This window comes from Pavona decussata, unplaced genomic scaffold (assembly GCF_977016875.1).
Source record: "Pavona decussata unplaced genomic scaffold, jaPavDecu1.1 SCAFFOLD_40, whole genome shotgun sequence".
Taxonomy (NCBI): Eukaryota; Metazoa; Cnidaria; class Anthozoa; order Scleractinia; family Agariciidae; genus Pavona; species Pavona decussata.
In genome coordinates this window covers 1,055,301-1,077,506 of record NW_028145462.1, presented here as the reverse complement: position 1 = coordinate 1,077,506, position 22,206 = coordinate 1,055,301, and the positions used below count along the sequence as shown (strand labels likewise).

General features: G+C 37.8%; 1 protein-coding gene and 1 long non-coding RNA gene across 2 annotated transcripts in view; both read left to right on the top strand.

Annotated features, from left to right (window-relative positions):
• The window catches only part of LOC146483080 (uncharacterized), a 286,359-nt gene that overhangs the window by 208,496 nt on the left and 55,657 nt on the right, over positions 1-22,206 (top strand). The window lies entirely within an intron of this gene.
• Positions 16,238-18,787, top strand: LOC146483084 (uncharacterized). Its single transcript, XM_085106222.1, has one exon. The coding sequence runs from the start codon at positions 16,277-16,279 to the stop codon at positions 17,936-17,938; it is 1,662 nt and encodes a 553-aa protein (XP_084962348.1). The 5' UTR covers positions 16,238-16,276; the 3' UTR covers positions 17,939-18,787.

The following is a 22,206-nucleotide window of genomic DNA, read 5'->3' as shown; positions in this document are numbered from 1 at the left end:
GGCTAAAATGTGCATTGCTTTTATGATGAAATTAGTTTACATTCATATGCAAACAAAAATAATTTTTATATGAAGTTTTGCCCTTAGCCTCACTTCAAATAAGGAGGTTCATTTAGCAACTCGGAAATGGCCCATTGAACTGCAAAAGCTGCCCACTTTACAGTTTTTGCTGCCAACATCTTTCCTAACTTGAACAACCCTCTTAAAACATTAGCTTTTAAGGACAGTGCCTACTATTGTTACTGCGCATACGTTCTGTGCATCGCGAGATACTTGGGTTTCTTTTTTTTTTCTTTTTTTTTTTTTAACAGCTTTCTTGACCATCACACATGTTAAATACAATAAATTAAACAGCCAGAAAGAAATGAATAAAGTGATAAGGTCAAAAGGGCAGGTGTAAACGGGACGCGAGGACCCATGCGAGGCACCTCCCATGATGATACAAATAATAATTAAAACACGAACAACAAAAGGACGCTAAAAAGCTAGGGATGGCAGGAGCAGGATCGTACAATTGACCAGGTACAGGGATAGAATATGTCAAAGTGATTTTGCAAAAGGTGAAACATGTGCTCAGTAACAAAGTTGCGGAAGGAAGCAGTAGTTGAAAAACTGGTAGAGGGTGATAATTTACAGATATAGTTCCAGAGCATAACAATACGATTAAAGTAAGAGGCCTGAAAAGTGCCATTCTCGACCCCAGTGCTTACGCTTCTAACAATCTGAATGACCGCGTAAGCTCTGGGAAACTCTGCGCAAGCGTAGCCAAAATTTGGCTAACTGGACCTCACAGCGCATGCTCGGCTCTTCCAAAACAAAATGGCATACTACAGAGTTCGCTTTAGCAAAGGCTGGTAGAGACTGTGACTTTCAGTTAAACCCGAAAAAAAAGGAAATAATTGATGCTGCAGTTTGTCGTAAGAAAGATGTATTAGGTATTTTACCAACGGGATTTGGAAAGTCCCTTGTCTTTCACTTGCTGAGTGATGTCGAACTCATGGAAGCCGGACAACCTCCCGCGAAAGGGAGAAGCACCACAATCGTCTTATCGCCGCTAAATGCGCTGATGGTCTACCAGATCAGCAAACTTGGCCATATCGGAGTGGTAGTTCTTGACGACACAAAGGAGACAAATGATTTGGCGATTTTGCAAGCTCGGGAAGGCAAACTACAACTCGTTTTTTCTCATTCAGAGTTTGTTATCGAGAATACAACCAAATCCACGCTCAAGACCTCCACATTTCAGAAACACGTACGCTGTATTGTCGTAGATGAGGTGCATTTAGTAAATGACTGGTGGGTGCTTCTCTTTGTTCTATTGCCCGAAGTTGCTGCTATGGGCCATTCCATTTTATATCCGCATACCCCGCCCCCTATTGAAGTATTAATAGTTGTTATGCTTGTAAGACCCCTCAGAAGAAAAAAATTATCCCCCTTCAGAATCCAGTTTCAAGCAAACATCCCTTCGGATCTCTGAGATACCCCTTTGGAAATGGCTTTGTGTTGGATTCACCCTCTTGGATTCTTGAACGATTTCTCCCCCACTTTGGAAATCAATGGTTTGGGAGTGGGGGGGGGGGGGGGGGGGGGTGCGCGGATATAAAATGGAATGGCCCTATATAATTGGATGAGCTTACAATAATATACGCTGTGTCTAGCTACTGTAGATATGCAGCAGCTAGGAAATGTTAAGCTTACTAGATTCTCCTGACCATTAAAATACAATATAGTCAATAAATAATGGAAGAACATTTTGTCTGAATGATTAATTTTTTTTAAAACCAACAGTAATGGTTGTGTTAAATGATGATACATTTTTTTCAGCTGGGAGACCATCCCTTCCAGCTGCATGGCCTTCTTCTTGGACTATCCCTCTTAGTCTATGGTATAGGGGACACCAAAGTGACAGACCCTTCTAATCTCATGTTGCATATTGTTTTTATTTCATTATCTGTGTAAGAAACAATTTCGCCCAGCTTTTGGAAAGCTGCCCTAACATTCGAAGGGTGATTCATTTGGGTGTCCCCTACACGATGGAAGAGTACTTCCAAGAGGCAGGCCGAGCTGGTAGGGATGGACTGCCTTCTGAGGCAATTGTTAAAATCAATTATTACGATTTCAGTCAGGCAAAGCGTGGCCTTTAGGATACAATGATAAAGTTTGTGAAATCAACAACTGAATGTAAGCGTGAAATTATTCTTCGGGAATTCTGGGGTATTCTGCCCCCAAAAGAAGTGATGGTGGCCACAGTTGCTGTGACCATCACAGAAACATTTGTACATGTACATGTCAACTGTGTAAAAGTAAAATCAAACGGGTTAGTGAAGATGTTCTTCCCAGCACAGTCACTGTCTCTAAAGAACAAAGTGACCTGTTTCGTCAAAAGCTTCTGCAATTTCAAAACACCCTTGGCAGTTTACGATGTTGTGTAGCAAGTGTAAGCCTATCAACTGGCTTTAGTTTGGAACTTGTTGATATGGCAGTAAACAACATTGAACACCTTGATTCAGTTGAAAGCATTTTATCCTTGTCACCTGTTTTCAGTGAATACAATGCTAAAGTTATTTTTGACATTCTGCAAAATGTCCTGGGTAAGGTGGACATACACATGGAATAACGAGTGGAGTTTAGTAACTTTATATGGAGTCTTAAAGGCTGGATATAACAGCCAGAAGCTGCCCAGGTAGAAATTACTCATCCATGGAATAATAATTATTTTATTTTCCCGGCATCAAACACTGTGTTACATGTACATGTATCTTATCTCTTTTCCCTAATTTAATATGACACTCTTAATACAGTACTGCAGAGTTCAAAAAGTAGTAATGGTTGTGTTTTTTCATCATTTGTTTCTTCAGTTACTAAGTAATTTTCAGCGAAAGAACGGAAATCTTTTCGCCTTTTGAACACTTTGGGGCCAAAATATTCTTCAAATAATCTGTGGAACAGCAATCGCTTTTGGCAGAGAAACGATCAATTACCAAAGAATGAAATGACCACAACAAAATAAACTTACAAGTGGCAAGGCGTGCGATCATGGGTAAATGCAGTGGTCATATTACAAACTCAAAAATTAGGCTAATCAGATCATGAATTGGTGAAAACTAATTTTCCTCACATTGACTGCACACATTTTTTGAAAAGGTATCAGTATCATTTACAATGACATGTTTGGGGCATTGGAATGTAGGTAAACAAATTAATGAAAAACTTTATTAACCTGTCGATTAAAATCTAGCAGTGCAGATTTCCCCACTGCTAATAGGGGACACCTAACTTTCTGAAATACAATCTAAAGTGTAAAAAAACTAATCTAAAATACAACTTTCTATGCCTTCTACACTGACCATGACCACTTATTATAAAGCATTATCAAACAGGTCTCTACTTATCTATGGAAGATATATATCTGTTATGGTTACAACTCTAGGACTGTTTTAAAAATCTCTACATAATTATTTGCAATCTTTGCACATATATACAACTGTGAAAGGTGTATTTGAATGTGCCTTGTAAAAGAAAAAAACCCAAGTCTTTCTTTGTATCAATTCACATGGCATTTAGAGGTAGTGCTGTCTTTCAAACCATTTGTCCCCTTTAGGGCTTGAGAAATCTGATATTTTTTGTTGAGACGATATTAATAGATATTAATAATTACTTCAGAGAAAAAAGGCTTCAGAGATGGCCTTCTGTGAGTCTTCTTTTTCTACACCAAATGTCACAAACATCTAAAATATCTTTTGGAAAGGCACAGCCCTTGAAGTTTAACAACAAATTTAGTTTAAAAATATGCTAAACTGACAAATCATGGTAGTGACTCATGTGCCCTCTTACTATATTTAAGTTGTTTCATAAATCAAATTATGCATCTCTTTATACCGCAGCATTTTTGTAAACTCCATATATAAATTTATTAAAATTATTAAGAAGATAACTTAAACATAATTCTATGTTATTGTCTGTTCAACAAACTTATAAGGGCCACTACAATGGTAAGGATTTCTATTAAAATAAAACACAGGGGAGTTTGTGGGAGGATGACACACAAGAATGCTGGAACCTAGGAACCTGAGGTTTGGTGTTGGGTTTATGTTTAACACAACTTCAAATTATATGCCAAATGCCAACACCAGTACTTGCAACCAAAATTGGATGAATGCTAATTTGTTTATTTTTAAATGAATCGGACTTCTGATATTGAGTGCAAGCCATAAAAACCTTCCTCACTTGGGCTTTTGATGAGAAAATCAAAGTGTTGATGGTTTGAGGCTAGGTCTGTCCCTGAAGTGTTGGAAATTCACTTCAGCATTGACTCTCTACCCAGGTGTATTGTTAGGAACTGGCCAAAAAAAAAATGCTGGGTATAACTGCAATGGACTCATTGTTGAGAAATTTCCTGGTGAAATTTTGTTGGTAGAAGGTCACCTTTGAGGATTTTTAAAAAAAAAGCCACTACCTTGGTGTTCTTGAATTTATGGTTGAACAATTAATTTCTCTTAAACAAATTGCATTCAAATGATGAGATTACAAAAACATTGTAATCTCAAGTTTAAGAGCTAACCCATTCCCAGTGCTGGTATCCCTGAGCAAAATAGATTTGGTTCCCACTTTGCAAAGATGACTGCAGTCTGCTTAAAACTTCCAACATGATGAATAATAAAGTTTGGGGGTTATGTCTACTAGGCTAGTGGATCAGTTTTGGACATTTTGCCCCATGCATTCAAATTCTCTTTCACCAATACACTTGAGTAACCCCCCCCCCCCCCCCCCCCCCACACACACACACACACCTCCAGGTATGTTTTGAATGAAACTATAAAAATTCCTTGGGTTCATAAATTGGTGTGTCTTTGTTGTTTTCACAAGAGGTCTGAGTGGCCTCTTGTAACCTTCTCACTTCTTTGAATTTTTCACCTGAAAAATAACGGTTTTAAAATAAAAGATCTAGTGAGAGTTGCTGTGGTTGAGGGGAATTTTTTAAAGGCCCATGTTTCACCTTTTTCCCTTTATAAACGCATGAAAACAATACAATTTTTATATCAAACTAAGCAAAAGGGCAGGACCTTGACTTGTAAATCATAAGTTGCATGGAACCAAAGCAACTTATTTTCCAGTATTGGTTCTGAACATTACAACGTATTAATGAAATAAGGTAAAGTGCTCATTGAATTTACATAAAAACCAAAAAACGGCGTTATTGGATGCAAGGGTAGTGAATTAGAAACCCATCTACCTTGGATGAACCAGCAATCAAATGATTTCTGCGTGTATCCCTCTTAAACAAAGCCTAAATTAAAATTGCAAGAGAAACTCGATGAAATACTGCCGGTCACTTTTAGAAAATCATTCTTACTTAAACAAACTCAAACTAATCTGAAATAATTTAAAGGTGCGCACATACAGCTTAATTAAAAGAATTGAAGCTACCTTTCCTCCTCGATTGATAGAGCCACGGCTGAATTTTCTCAGTCCTTTATAGATACGGTCAATCACCATTTACTTCTGTTGCAATGTTTACGACAAAAAAAATCCTCCAGCCCAGTATGTATGCTTGTGCTCGCAATACATCGAGGCAGATGTCGCGGAAGAAAAAATTCGATCGCTCTCAAAAGCGAACAATTCTGCACTGAAAGTTTCCTTGCGCTTAAAAAAAATCCTTGCCATTATAATAAGAAATCCTTATTTCGGCCGCTATCGTCGCCATGTTTGTTTATAATGTTTTCGTTGGTGCGCCCGTAATCGGAACCTGGGCTCTAGGAAAGGGATTAACCAATCAGTCAAAAGTCTCCTTTGTTTTAATTGTTTCAGCCGTAAACCAATCAGGAGCGGTATAGGTTCCAGGGTTCCCCAGAGCTCTTCCTCCTTGCCGGTCATGCGCAGAAGAGCTCTGGAGTCGAGAATGGAAAAGTGCTAGTTTTACATACAGGAGTTTTAAGGTTATAAGGATTACTTAGTCTGGTTCGGCCGTGAGAAACAGGAGAAACAAAATTATAAACATTAAGATCAGTAAAAACTTTGCGACATTTGTAAAAAAAAAACAAGATCTTTGAGTTCGCGGTCAAATGTCTTGGGAAGAAGTTTCAAAGTTGTGTATGGGTGGTGCCTACTAATACAGGAATATTTTTGCGCGGTTTAAAACTATGAGGAGAAAGCAGAACTTAGCAAATGCTTTTAGTATCTCAAAAGGAAATTAGGGGTAACCATGCATTTTTCAGAGATAATTAAGCTTCAATTTAGGAAAAATCCCATACATTGCTTTATATTTTAGCGCTTTTTAGAGATATTATTGCTTAATTATCTCTGAAAAATGCGTGGTTACCCCCAATTTTCTTTTTGGATTCCAATAGCCCTTGCTAAGTTCTGCTTTTCCCGCATAGTCATAAACCACACAAAAATACTTCAGTATTAGTAGGCACCGTCCCTAAAAGGTAATAAGTAGAAACGAGTTGCAAGTAGGGGACAAAAAAAGGTGCCACTATCACCTTGTTGAACAAGACCAAACTTGGTAATTTCTCGCCAATGTCTGTAATGTTGACTACATTCACACAGAGTCAACTGCTTGATTGTCTTTGTGCCGTAGCTCCATTGACAGTCGGCCGTCTCAGTGATGGTGGTTTGTTTACAAATGGTGTCCATGTTCCTTGTATGGAAGGATTCTCTGTGTGCCAAAATTGTCTTATCTTTTGTACTTTTACTCCTGATTCATGCCTTAATCTTTCAACCCACTCTTCAATCTCATCTGGAGTTTTGTTCTTCTCTTCTACTATTTTACTGTTGCCATTCACTAAAACACAAAGATAAATACAAAAAAATTGGGAAGTGATATACCTGAACTGCAAGCCATTGTAGTAATGTCTGCATCTTAAAGGGGAAGTATCATGGGGTTTTTGGTATGTTTCAAATGTTAAAAATGATGAAATTACACCTTCAATCAGCTGCCAGATAATTTTAGAATGACAAGAGGAAAGAAATCAACTCAATTATTGAAAGGAACAACTTGTGATCTGTTCTAGCGCATTTTAAAAACAAAATGGGAGAACTTGAAAAAAATTAGCCTTACATTTGTCAAGTTTCAATCCATACCAGCCTACTCTGTCTCTGGCCAGAGGCACTAATCGACAGTTTAATATTGCACTGGGGTAATAAAAATTATTTATAACAAACTTGACAATTATTTCTTTGTTTCTGCTGACAAACAAACATTTTTGGGTTTTGAAATGACAGCAAATTTGCATGATACTTTAAGCAGCATTCTTTCATCCCCAGTTCAAATTTATGTATTTCAAGTATTTCACTTCCACTTTTCACCTCTTGGTATGGCATAAGCAAACGTCAAGTGGTCTCCATCAGTCTTAATGGTTTTTATTCTACACCAATTGATCAGCATGACTAAGATAAGTACAATACACAACCACACTTGATTTCATATGCATTTTTGTTGTGTATACACTCAGTTGAAAAAAGTTGTCCTGTGCAAACTTTCAATTGTAAACAATGCAACCTGGTGAAATTATAGGATAATTTAATTGGCATGTGCATATTTTGTGTCTTTTTCTTTGTCTGTGAGCAATATGCAAATTTTAAGCCCTAAAAACTGCATATACGTTTATTTTCTAACAACATGAAGATAAATAAGCTGATAGGTAAAACGCTTCCCAGAAAGCTGTTGGATCTTATCCTTCACGGTTTATATCTTTTTAATTGACAACATTTTTACAATTAAGTGTACTCAGCAAACCACAGGGGTGAGACATCTGTACTACCCAGGGGGGAGGAGGGATGGTGCAGAGGTGAGAGCACTCGCCTCCCAGCATACATGTGGCCCAGGTTTGATTCCCAGACTCAGTGTCATATGTGGGTTGAGTTTGTTGTTGGTTCTCGTCTTTGTTCCGAGAGGCTTTTCTTCGGGTACTCCGGCTTTTTCCTCTCCTCAAAAACCAAAATTTCTAAATTCCAATTCAATCTGGAAAGTGTCCCCAATAAGTACTCTGTGCTAAATACATTGACACCTAAATAAAGTGATTTTTTTAATTTTATTCCGGAAAAAGCACAATCAAGGGGTTAATAATGGAAACTTTGGGCGGCTCCACTCCCTTACCGGTGACACCTAACATTGACCCTTCCCCAGGGTCTCTCTTCCCGTCCAACGGGAAGAAGAGAGACCCTGGGAACTAGGTTGGTTGATCGGTAGGTGGGCTACAGGATGCGATTTAACTCAGCTGATGCAGTCAATCGGCAATCGGTATGTGTTAACAGGTGTTAATCAGTGTTGATCGATCATTTCTCAAAGCAAGCCTTCTGTAATGAAAACAAACCACTTGGTTGTTCAGTTTTTATTGAACTTTATTCAAGTCATTTGCCATACGGATTTCATTTTGGGCTGTTTACACTTCCATAACATTTCGTTCAGTTAAAAATCTAGTGATTATCGACTTTTATCGACAAATTCAACTCGCTCTTGTGATTATCGACTTTTATCGACAAATTCAACTTGTCAATCAACAATTATCGACAAATATCGAGTATTATCGACTTATCGACTACGTTTTCGATGATCGACTTTGATCGACATGTTACGTCCTGGTTTATTATCCTTTAAATATTTTCGCTAACAGCGAACCACTATAGTTTTTTTTCGTCAGCGCACAAGAAAATGTGTACAAGTCAGGATTGGTCTTAGTTTTACTTCTAGTTGTTTGAGAAAGTGGCACGAGCTTTTTTTTTTGACAAACCATGAAAATCGCTCTGATCTAGTAGCTTAACCATAACTTACTAGATTCAACTAGACAAAAAGTTAAGTCTTTTATTAATTATAATTAAAACAAATCTCTACACAGATTCCCTACATTTTCATCAAAAGTACGCAGACATGCAGAAAAACACTGATGAGTACAGACTTGCATGGATCGCCAAAATCTACAAAGGAGATAGATCACATGGTATGTTTTAATTCGCTTGGGTTCACGTGCAGCATTCCTTCCAACAGTCTAATGATGATAACTCATAATGGGTAATTCCATCTGTTCAGTCTTTTGGGTTAAACACCAAACACCACTTAAACAAAACTGCTACTGAGCAGTACTTTCTAGTGATTTTGCTTATTATGCTGTACAAGGTGATTCTATCTTTTAAGTCTGTGGTTGAAGGTATTCTAATGTGCGACCATTCAAATGAAAGCCACTGAACAGTACTTTGCTGCAATATTATCTATTTTATTCTATTTATCAGGCCCGTAGCAAGGCTAAAACAAATAGAGGGGCCGAGCAAAAACTGGTTAAGCAAAACTACTCACTCCCCCACCCCCCGGGCCGGCCACACAAAGAAACAGACCCATTAGGCAGTTTAAAATGCAACGAGAACATAACAAGCAGTAGGTTTAGTAAAACAACAACTTTGCACCTGCATCACACTTTTTGGTACAGTTCTTTGCCGTTTCTTTTACGCAGACTACCACATGAAATTTCCTAATTTCAAGTTTGAAGGAGGACATAAACAAACGACAGATTTTTTTTTACATTTTAAATTTGGAATCGGGCAGTAAGAATCCGACTGAAGGATAATTTTTTTTCTCTGGATCTTGAGAGGACATACTTATGTGGCTTTTGACAACGCGTGAATACTAAATTGTTATAAACTAAGGCCATTTATTTTGCTATCAATGAGCGGATGTCAGTTTATTTCAACAGCTTTCACGGCTTGAAATTGGTTGCTTTTGATACATTTTGGTTCTTATTTCCGATTCACAAGGTATAGTAGGAGTGCCTTTGTTGTTGTTGTATATAAAAAACAAACTGTTCGCAAAGGAAACTGACAGGTACAGTAGTAAACAAATTATTGAAGGTTGTGAAAGGCACTGTTAGCATCAGAGTTCAAGACTGATTGATCAGTGCACACTTCTTTGTTTTAATTATATATTTCTTAAGCACATTGTTTTTTAACTTCCAAAAATTCTGGGGGGGCTCAAGCCCCCCCCCCCCCCCCCTGCCCCTCCCCTTGCTACGGGCCTGTTTATCAAGATAAAATCCTAAAGTGTGACCATTCAAATTAAAGCTACTTACTGCAGGGTTTTCAACTATTTTGTAAAGTAGCGGACATACTTCTGAAAGCACCAGACGTCAATGTTTTCTTGGCGCCGTTCGGCGCCTCGCGAGCGCCGAAGGCGCAAGCACCTAGGGGGGTCTGGAGGCATGCTCCCCCGGAAATTTTTAAAACAGAATTTTAAAACAGAATACTCAGAAACGCCATTTCCAGCGTTTCTGAGACCAAGGAAACAGTTTCCTAGGCAATGCTGGTGCTCACTAAAATTCTGTAAATTACTGAATAAAAATAGCCAGTTGGTAGGGGGAGGGGGGGGGGGGGGGGGGAGAATGGCAACAACAGAATTTTCCTTTTTAAAAGAGTTATATGGCCGAGCACTTCTTTGTATGTTGAGGTTTCGTTCCTTTTTCCCAAGTTATTAAAATTATGTTATTCTGAATCTTGTCTTTGCATTCGGAGGGAAACAGTTAATGAGCGTCACGTACTTTATTTATTTGTAATATTACATATTTTTTCTCGTTACTTTTACAGAGAATGAGAGTGACGCGTAAATGATGCTTACCAAGAGTTTTACCAGCATAAAACCGACAAGACGCCTCCACAAATGCAAGGTTACGTCAACAGCACAAATCATACGTCACTTTAGACGGCAAGGAGTAAATACCGTGCCTGAACAGACAATTTAAACTTCATTCAGAGACTTTACACAAAAAACAATCGTACAGAGCAGAGAAGACAATCGTCAACACGGTTTGCTTTTGTGGGGTGGAATAAAGTTTGTTTCAAGATCAAATCGCACGAAAACTAGTCGAAAAAGTTTGCGACTTCTGTTCTACTAGAATAGAACAAGGAGCCAAGCCAACAGGATTGAGGAATAAAGTTCATTTTGCGAACATCAATGCCAATCAGTGGCCAAACGCAGACGTCGAGATCTGATAGTATTCGTGATCGCCTTCAGCTCTTCAACATAAAACTGCCTCGGAATCAAGTCGAGGGTGCTTGTGTCCATGGAGTGGAAATTACGTCAATAAACAACTTCATCTCTTCGAAGACGCTCTTTGATTTTTTTTTCTTTCTGCTTTCATAAAGCCTCTATAAGCGGACAGCCAACACATATACTGGCAAATTCAAGTTTTTATCGCCAAAAAAAGTAACGTTGTTTGCTGCAAAAACTCTTCGACGGTCAGAAAGAACAAAGCAACACGGCATTTGTTAGCATAAACTGGTTCACGTTCCTCCATGTTAGTCATGATTTGGAAAAAGTTAAGGTTATTAGACCGCATACAAACAAACAAACAAACAACTGTTTTCATATGGAGTGAAAAATATGGAAACAATTTCATTTCTTTACTGAAGAAAATCACATGTAAAAGACGAACTTATGCAAGGTACTTTAAATAATGTTCAATTCAAAGATTAAAAATAAAAAAATATATATACTGTTTTCATATGGAGTGAAAAATATGGAAACAATTTCATCTCTTTACTGAAAATAATTTCATGTAAACGACGAACGTATGTTAGGAACTGTAAATGTTTAATTCAAAGATTAAAAGTAAAAAATATATATTTAACTACAAGGGTCTATAACAGTACACTTTGTCTCTCGACATACATAACGAATATATTTACATTTAAATAAAAGAAAGAAAATAAAAGAAACTTTCCAAGCATTAATTATTGTTAACACTGTTTACTCAACACCTTAGTAGTACCCAGATCTCAGACCGCCTACATTTGGGCATTGACACGAGAGAAGACTGGGTATGACAATTTTACAGTACATTCAGTGTTTATGTGCAAAATATTAACGGCAGACTCATCCCAACGGCGGAGGTGACGAGCTTGAGAGAACAAACAACAAAAGCTAGAATAACTGAAATATATTTGTTTTTTAAAAAAACAAATTTTTTTGCCCGATATTTCGGTTTGCAATACAAACCTTCCGCGGGGGCTGAACGAAAAAGAAAAGTGAGAAACATAAAAGGATCGTTACAAAGAAGATTTAAAATATAAAATGCGTGACAATGATTGGTTGTTTAGGACTAAGTTACAAGTGTGAGACATGTCATTGGCGTGTTTCGTCACGTCTATTTATACCAAGAGGGTGCAATGTTTTTTTAAAAAACAAATATGTTTCAGTTATTCTAGCTTTTGTTGTTTGTTCTCTCAAGCTCGTCACCTCCGCCGTTGGGATCAGTCTGCCGTTAATATTTTGTATTTGAGATAATTTGCTGATCCAGGTCTACAAGTGATCCGGCACCACTCATTGGTTTGTCGTTGTGGAATTGCAGATTTTATTGTATTTAGTGTTTATGTGGCCCAGGTGCAAATATGAAAACTGGTTTAACTGGTTTTTGTCCACTCATGTTCACCAGGCCTTTGCAAAGCGGGATTTTGCAAAGTGGTTGTTAATTCGTACTGCTCGTATTATTTTTTAACGGTTGCCGTTCTGAATGTAGCCATTAGTAAATCTCAACAAGAGAGTGGATTCCAGTTTTTTAACTAGAGGAAAGGCAGAAATGAGCCCCATGTACGTTGACTCAAATTTGATGGTGGGCAAACGTGCATGAAACAAGTGATAATCTTTTGAAAAAGGCTGAAATTCACATATGTATATTAAATGCCCGTCGAGATCGAAAACATTTCACTAGAAACAATCACTTGGCATACCGTTAGTTTATTTATTATTGTTTTTTTTTTTTTTTTTTTTTTTTCAAAAATGTGACTTAAGGATGCCTTTCCATTTTCATCGCTACGCGACGGATGGAAGGCCTAAACACAGAACTGAAAATTTGCTTAGAAACGTTTTAAACGTCTAAGTGTGAACTGGGCCTCTTTAAAACCCTTTCAGATTGTGTGTTAAAACTAAACGGTGATTTTTGATGAGTTCTCATCGAGATTTATCTGCGATTTTCAGTCCATCCAGAAGGGCGTTGTCCTTTAAGGGAAGACAATTGCATTTTTTATTGTATACAGATGTAGATTTTCCAGAGAAAGAGAGGAAGCAATCAGTGTGGGGCAACGCCTGTGTCATTCGAGGATTTTCTGAACAGAACACGTAATGAAAGCGATGAAAGAGCCAGTGCTTCTTTTATGGATACGTCCTTCACAGAGAGGTGTTGTTAACCAACTGAGTACCACGCTAGGACACATTTCAGCAAGATGTTGTATTTTAATGGGTAATATTTTAACCATCACAAGTAACGGATCTTGTACAAGGAAGTTGTACTATTACGCTTGTCATGAAAATAAGGCGGCTTATGCAAGTTTAAACCTCTACCTTTTTACCAAAAACAATAGACAGCTTAAGTTGATAGAAATTATCAATTTAAAAAAATAACAATTAAAACATGCGACTACTGAATGCTTGCTAATAAACAAAGCAAATTTCTTGAGAGACCTAAAAAATAACTACCTTTGACTAGGTGTGATACAGAAATGATCAAATTACTGAAGACTTTGAATGAATGAAAGTAACTCTCAGTTCCACTTCTAAAGCACTAAGTTTGCCTTCATATGTTTGTAATAATCATCTGTTCCTGTACTTCAGGACGGTTGATGGCTGCTTTAATTGTTGCTTTTTAGGGAATATTGGTTCCATCAAGACAGCTTAATGTGGACAGTGGTATCGTTTTATGTAAACGTATTTACCACGGTGCCTAAATGGCGGCAAAGAAAATTAAGGATAATTCACACAGCGAGTTTCAAATTTCTTTTCAAACTCTGAGTTGAATGTTATGATGACACTTATGCTTGTCTTTATTCACTAAAGAATGTTATCTACATGGAAATGGTTGATGCAATAGATTATTAGTGCTTATCCGTTAATGGATTTATTTTCTAGAAATATGATTATTCAATGATGTAATTGGTTGTCAAAAGCATTTTATTCACTATCTTAAATTAAATCAAGCAGTAAATTAAAAATAACCTAAATTAGTATTGTAATTAAATTTGTTTTGTTTAGGGTTAGTACAATGATATGTAAGCGCTATAGAAATGTTATAGTATTATATTATTTTAGCTTAATTCCAAATAGTTTAAAAGATTGTATATACATAGATCTCTGACTAATAACATCTCGCATTATCCACGCGTGGGTTCTTCACGTAAACTTCGTTGCGTGTCTCACACGAGCTCTTAGGTAAAACACAGGCATCTCATTGGCGTTTTTGGCAAGTGTGGCGACTTTGGCGACTGAAATGAACTTTAATTCAGTCGATTTTCGATTATTTCATTTTTCTCAAACCTTCATTGAGTAAATCCATTAACGGATAAGCACTAACAATCTATTGCATCTTAATGAGATTCTCCCTCAAAATTCCGGCCTAAATCATCCTTCCCAGACTACTATTTCTTTTTGCCGGCGGCAAATATTTTGTTAAATAATCCAAGAATGTTTCTCAGAAATTATGGAAGGTGTTGAACAAATAAGTTCAATTAAAATTGACTGGTAACTTTCATGTTATTAGTAGATATATTTTTTAAAGTCTCCATAGGATGTCGAAATTTAAATTAAGAAATGTTGCCGTTTTTGTAGCAACTTGCTTTGCTTGTTTTGTCTATACATTTTTCTAATTTTAGGCCAAGAGCGCAGCACAATATAAGTTTATCTGGAGCCATACCAAACCAATAGATGCGTCAAAACGTTACAGAGCTGTACGTGTTCTTTATGAAAGGAGCTACCAACAGACGAAAGATATACACAAGACAGATAATAAGCAGTCAAATGAATTTCAAATCATGTTGAAGAACAAGGACAATTCATCAGTTGGATGCAATACTTTGTTACGGGTCAGGAGACTTTAAAATGTTGGTCATTAATGGACTTATAATAATGCGTTGGCGTTATTTTATTTTATTCAGTTTTTGATTAAACAAAAAGAAGCTAAACGGAACTAGCGGTGGAAATAAAAAGACTGCGGTGGTTTCTATGACAGCTAGCTTCAAGGAGTTTTACTTTTCTTTTGTCTCAGGAGTCGGCGAGAAGCTGGCGCGCGAGTTGGAAAAAATCTCGCGCGAAAACAGATTCATCACGTTATAATTCGTATCAGCCAGTTTTTGTGGTATTTTTTTTTATGTAACGGCCAATTTTAAGAAGAGATCAGTTTTGCATTTGAACTGTTGATAAAACAGATGATTAACTTTTCTTCTGATAATGGCAATCATTTCTCTAAACGTTTTACGAAACCGTACTGTTTAATTTAAGGACCTAACAGTGCATGTGTTCACAACAAACGGTGTCGTTGAGTCTGTATTTGAAGATCTTTGATTACATATTGACGATAATGAGATGCATAGTACCCTGTGCCACCACGTAACGCTATCAACAGCTATCGTAAAAGTAAAATGAATGAAAGCGAATTTCCACTCAATAGACTGAGTTGCTGTTATGATCAGGACTCTTGAAAGGGAGTTACAGAAGAATTGCTTAAAGATGCATGCATACTAATGTCTCAAATTGATCGTTTGTCTCACGATTGTTTCACATGGCTGTAGTTTGAATAGACTGACGTCAACGCAGTGGCGACATCGCGAAACGACGTCTGTTTACTCAGGCTAACCTAGTTCTTGATGTCTGATCGCGACGCTTTATGTAGCAGTTCGAACAACGAGAATCGAAATCCTCCAATCACTAACATCCAAAGCAAGGATGTCAAACATAGTGTTACTACTTATATTGATACTTAAAATCAGTCGACACAACCACCTAATCAGTGAAGACCAGCAGTTTAGCGGTCGAAACGTTGCGGTTAACACTTACGGTTATGTGAGTGACAACTGTGATAAAAAACGATTGAATTCAACGATCATATCAAGTCGCGATCACTGATGGCTAACACCTTTCATGCATGACTTGTTAACAGTAAGCATATTCAAAAGAAAAGCTTTAGCAGTGCGATACGGCATGGACACTGCTTGAGGGCAGAAGCGGCAATAAATAAACCCTTTGACAGTCATTGTTTTCGCACTTGACACATCGTTTCCTTTCTCATTTGATTCGTTAAAAATAAATATTTCTAGACATTGCGACAGGTAAAAGAACCCCGCTTTTCACTCTTTTAAGAGGCACTGAACTATGAACTCTTATTTCTTTGTTTCAAAATCTAATTTGCAGGCGGTAATATGTGAAAATGTTTCCTGTCTAGTTAGCAACGCCACAACACTAATCAACAAGCTCTGTTAGCTTACAGAATACAACTGTTAGCATTGTTAGGCTTTCTCTTTAGCTGTGATGTCCTCAATAATAACGGCTGTGTTTAAAGCCACCATCGGCTTGCTCGTGAATAAAGGAAGGGATAAAGCAGCAGAAAAGTTGAAGGATGGCGACGTAACAGATCAGAAATTCCGTGGCTTGATCGTGCGTGAAATCGACGATATCAAGTCGCAGTTGAAGGGCTTGGCAAGAAAAGATTTGTTAGCAAGCATCAGCTTCTTTAAAGAAGGAATCGAGTTGCTGTATGAAGTGTTTGATAAAGCAAGGCGCAAAAGGGAGCACAGCACGATAAAGGAACAAGCAGCAGCTGGAACAGCTAGTGCTGAAGCAGTTTTTCTGGCGAAAGGAATGAGAAGACTGGAGCTTACTGACGTGGATGAGTCAGCTACGAGGGCGCTTGCCAATGCAAAAGACAGATTCAAAGATGCCCGCAGAAAAGCGACAGAAGCATTTGCTAATGAAGCTTTGGAATTGTCTGATCGCGTACTGGCCATGCAATATCGAGTAATGTCGACAATATTGGAGACAGTAGACAATCCCGAGATCGCATTAGCATCGTGTAGAGTGTGCATTGAAGAGCTACACAGTCTGTCAGCTGTTAAGGAATGTTTTACTGTCGAGCTTAAAAGAGGCTTCTGGGCTCGGTTTAGTAAAGAAGAACGAAGGGCGATTATTTCCGCCACTTGTCATGTGAATCGCACCATCTACGATGTTATTCTGATGGTCAGTTTTGGCAACAACCAGCTATCCGCAAACAACTGGCCTTGTGTTGATACCGGGGAAGAGAAAGTGGATCCGCTCTTTGATGGAAGAGTTTCGAAAGTGTTGCAGAAACAAGGTATGGAGCACTGCTGTGCACCATGGTCATTTGGTCAGGAGGGTGAAGAGAAGCACAAGCTGGAGTATCCTGTGGGTATCGCTACAAACGCAGATGGACAGTATATTGTAGCAGACAATTCGGATAAAAGTGTGAAAGTGTTTGACAGCAGCGGAAAAATTGTTCTCCAATTTTACCCTGAACGTAATGACACTGGCATGGGCTTACATGTTTTTGATGTCGCCACTGATGTAAACAGCAGCAACATCTTTGTATTGGTGGGGCTGGGGAGGTATGGGGCTGAGCGGGAAGTTCAGGTATTCAGTCAGACCGCTGACCTACCACACAAGTTTCCTGTGAGGGGAGGGGGCTGGGACAGACTGGCAGTCACCAATAACAAAGTGCTGGTACTGTCGCTGGCACTGACATATTGGACTGTGGATGTGTGCGAGCATGAGGGGAGATATGTACACAGCTTTGGAGGGGGGATACTGAAGGATGCAGATGATATCACTGCTGGACTTGATGGCCAGATCATGACACTGGATGGTTCCTGTGTGTTCATATCCACCGAAGATGGTGAACAGCAGCGTGAATTCAACATTAACACCAAAGAAGATAAGTACTGGTGTATTGCATGGCATCCGTCTGGTGAATTTGTTGTCGTCGCTGGATGGGAACGAGGAACAGAGCACCCGTGTGTGGCAATATACACTAAAGATGGTGAGTTCGTGAGGAGAATAGTAGTAACTGAAGAGAAGAATTTTGTTATAACTGGGATTACAGTGAGCATGGAGGGTCACATTGCTGTGGCTGTTAACATGGTTACAGATGACCGTAATGGCAAGGTAATTGTTCTCTAGAGTAAGTGATTCTGAAACACAAATCAACAATTTTTTAGTGAAAACTAAAACGAAGGAAGTTTAATAAAAACAATTAACTCATTTTTCTTCGCGACAATTCGGGATTATCAAGTGACTATGAAGACAGCCATTACTGCTTAGCTTTCGACTGTAACAGTAACTACGTTTACTGATGTTTTAACTTTTGGGTTTTTTTTCTTAGAGCTTGTAATATATAATTCAATATCATAAATATATCATTTGTGATGAAAAAAACTTACGAAAATATACAAGTTTTAAAATAGCATAAAGAGTGTATCATCTCATATCCAACTCGCGTTCGTGGGATATAATTGTTAAATATAATTTGTGGACTCTTATTTTCTTATTTTTATTCTCCACAAAAATGTACTCGCTTATACAGTTATCACTAGTGAACAGTGCTTGTAATACAGTTTGTAGCAAGAGAATCATTTAGTTGAGTAAATTATGTGGCTTTCTTAAGAGATGAAAAGAATTTTGAGACCACATGATCTCATTTCTGTTGAAACAAAAATGATTCTTAAATTGATGTAATTATACCACTGGTCAGAAATATTAACTTTTATTGAAGTGTATTTACTAGTTTATAATCTTGTGTAATCACTGTGTATACTAATAAACACTGATATTGGCCTTAAGTCAACACTAGTCTAGGAAGAGGTCATGTCAGCACTCAAGAGAGTTTAGGAAAACTGTAGTGTTTGCTTGGGTTGACAAACATTGAAGTTCTCCCAAACCTACTGTGGTTATATCGTGTAATTTAATAACTCATACAAGTTTGTAAATTGATTAGTTTTCGTTGTTACAATAAAGGTTTACTGACCAGTATATTTGTTTTGAAGTATTACAGGGGAAGATATTTGGCATAACAATTCCCATTTTATTTTCCTGGTTTCATTTTCACATAAATTCAAGTTTTATTCTCAAGATTGAAATATTTTCTTTACTGTCAACTTCATAGACTGCTCCTCTGACAACCTGCTGTGTAGTAGGGTGTAAAAGATTCCTCGCTGTCTATACCGAAATACTGTGTAAATGATTTCTGAAACAGTCTCATCCCAGCGGCTATACTTGCGTTCAATAACATCTGAACTATCACACATCAACATTTCATGCACAGACTGTAAAGTTAGAACCACATGAGTGAAGCCAGGTTAACATGAACACCCGCAGTTTTTTTTTTCTTCACTGAGAAGCCATGAAGTGAAACAGATGCGATGCCAGTGTATTACCTTGTACAAGTTTATTCTCGGAAAGGTCTACATGGTTTCCAGGAATTAGCAATGTTCAGGTGACAATAGGATCACGACCAAGTCACATGGGTTGGTTTGAGAAAACTTTAATGATTTTCGCTCCAAAATTAATCATCTATTACCTTGGCCGAGTGAATGAAAGAAAAAAACGGGAGTGTTTTCATGGAAATTTATGTGAAGAGAAATATAAGAATAGGAAACAGGATCAAGCAACGCTTCTTACCGAGTTCGCAAGTATGTTTCTTGGGGTATCCAAAAAGAAAACTGGGATTAACCATGCATTTTTTAGAGATAATAAAACTAAATTTGGAAAAAAATGCCATACATTGCTTTGTATTTTACTGCTTTTTAGAATAATTGTTACAAAAAAAAAATACCCCGCTAACCCAAATTATCTTTCTGGATTCCATTAGCCCATACTAAGATAAGCTTTTTTCGGCATAGTCACAAAGTATGCAAAAATACTTCGTTAATTGTAGGCACTGTCGTTAAACGTAGAAAATAAAATTAGAAGATCCTTTAAAGGGGAAGTATCATGGGTTTTTTTACCTCTTTTGTTAAAAATGTTGAATTAATACCTTCACTTTGCTACAAAATAATTCTGGAACAACGAGAGGAGAGAAATCAACTCAATTTTTGACAGGAACAACTCGTCCACTGTTCTAGCGCATTTTGGAAACAAAAATATGATAACTTGAAAAACATTAGCCTAACATTTTTCAAGTTTCCATTTATACGGCCCTACTCTGTCTCTGGCCAGGGGCACTAATCTACAGTTGTATTACTTTGGGGTGATAATTTTGTAACAAAACTTGACAATTATTTTTTGTTTCTGTTGTCAGACAAACATTTTTGGGTTTTGAAATAACATCAAATTTTCGTGATACTTCCCCTTTTAGATAAGTTTTTCACTTTTAGAGCGCAAAGCTTATAAGTTATTTGCAAGTCTGAGTTTACTAAATTATTTCAGTTATTATTTACCAAAAAAAGGTTTCAAGTTTTTTTAAAGTTAAGTATGTCATGTATTCAAACGGTAAAACACAGACGGTAAACAGAGACTGATTGACACTGTGTGTCTGTTTTCGTCGTTTGAATATGCGATATACTAAGTGCTCCTGTATTGACATTACAGCCCTACTATCTCCAGTGTCCCATCTTGCGCTGTATTGTACCCAACTGGAACTGAAATTTGATGCTTTTATATGCCTCAAAAGGAGGGGGAAGAAAAATTGATAAGGAATCTATTTTCTACTTTCATATGAGAATGAAGATTTGATGAAACAAATATTTTTTTTGACATATACACTTTAAAGGTTCACACAATCATTGTGCCAAAAGAAATAACACACAAAAAATATTCAATTGTTTCTTATATTTTACATTTTATTCACATGTTCAAGCAAACACACACCTCCACCCTTTAAAAGCCAGAGGGATTTTATTTCTTGCAGGGGCATGTAATTCATGGTAAGGTAAGGGTGACTATGTGGAAGGTTAGGGTTAGGGTTATGTGGGTGACTATATGGTACATTACCATGAATTACTTAACCTTGCAGGGACATCTTTAGAGGAATTAGTCTGGGAGGGGTGTTAAAACCTTTCTAAACATCTTAATAATGATCAGCACCTAATATCTCCCTACAATATCTCTACTTAATCAAGCCTACAGCTCATGGGATTAAAGGAAATGATCACCAGAGAAAGACTGTCTTGATGATAAAACAAATTCACCAAATGCATGTTGATACTGTGGCTTCTTTAAAGGTACAACTTTATAAAAATACCAGTAGGACATTTTCGAGTTGCTTTGCACTTCAACATTGCCGATAGTACACTTCTTTTTGTAAGGATGAGTCTCTCCCAAAACCCATCCATGTGGCTGGCCTGGGGAACGTTCATCTTCCAATTGATCTAATCACATCCGTCCTTCAAAAGTTCTCTCTGAATGGCGTCGTGATTCATCTCTAAGGGACCGATCGTTTATTACGTCCTAGGGGGGGGGGGGGGTAGTTTTCTAAAAAATCGAGTGTATGAAAATTTCCCCCCCCCCCCAAAAAAAAAAAATATTTCAAACAAAAGTTTTACCCCCCATTGCAATGACAGTTTGAAAATTTCCCCCCCCCCCCCCCCCCCCCTTCATGGTTGGCCTGGTGGTTGAATTGTTGAGAAGTTCCTGTTCACAACGCTTGGTTACATGCGGAAATCGCTAGCTCTCTGAATCTGAACTGGCCAAAGAAACGATCAAAAGTTAGGCGAAATTCAAGTAAGGGAACGTACCTTAAAATATCTCTTCAATGTCTTGATAATAACGATGTTTTGTTATTGCTGGAGTCTATTCTTCACTCGTCAAAAGAAGGTACACAGAAGGTCAAAGCAGTTCCGGGTTTGAGAGCAGTACAGGAGCATTTGATGTATGAATGTGGATATATAGATTTTGAAGAAGCCTACCATCTCTATTCGTCATTTAGTCAATTTTTTTGCCCAGATAAACAAGCCTTCAGAGATAAACTGCTTGATGAAATACACGGTTTACCTGTCTATGTCATTACTCAACCTATTATGCTCAAGATCTTTGTCGCTCTGAAGAATAGTAGCGATATGGAGAAGTATCTAGTCGATTTTACCAACTCTACGATTGATGAGAAGAATGATTGCTAAATACATTTAGTTGATACCTTTTGTATGTCTTAAAATTTTACCCCCCTCACTTTTCGTACAAGATAAAAAATTACCCCCCCCCCCCAAAAAAAAAGAGCTCGTTTAAAAAAATTACCCAACTCCCCTCAAAAATCACCCCCCCCCCCCCCTAGGACGTAATAAGCCATCCGTCCCTAACAGGGCTGATTCCAATTCATTCTTTGCATCTACAAAATTGGTGCCTTGGTCGGAGCGTAGCTGCTGGACTGGTCCACGGCGACCGATAAAGCAACGATACGCATTTAGGAACGAGTCGGTCCTGAGTGAAACTGCGGTCTCCAGGTGAACGGCATGCGA

What these genes read in the sequence shown, in the direction of transcription:
- LOC146483084 (XM_085106222.1), top strand. Translation starts at nt 16,277, where the DNA reads ATGTCCTCAATAATAACGGCTGTGTTTAAAGCCACCATCGGCTTGCTC.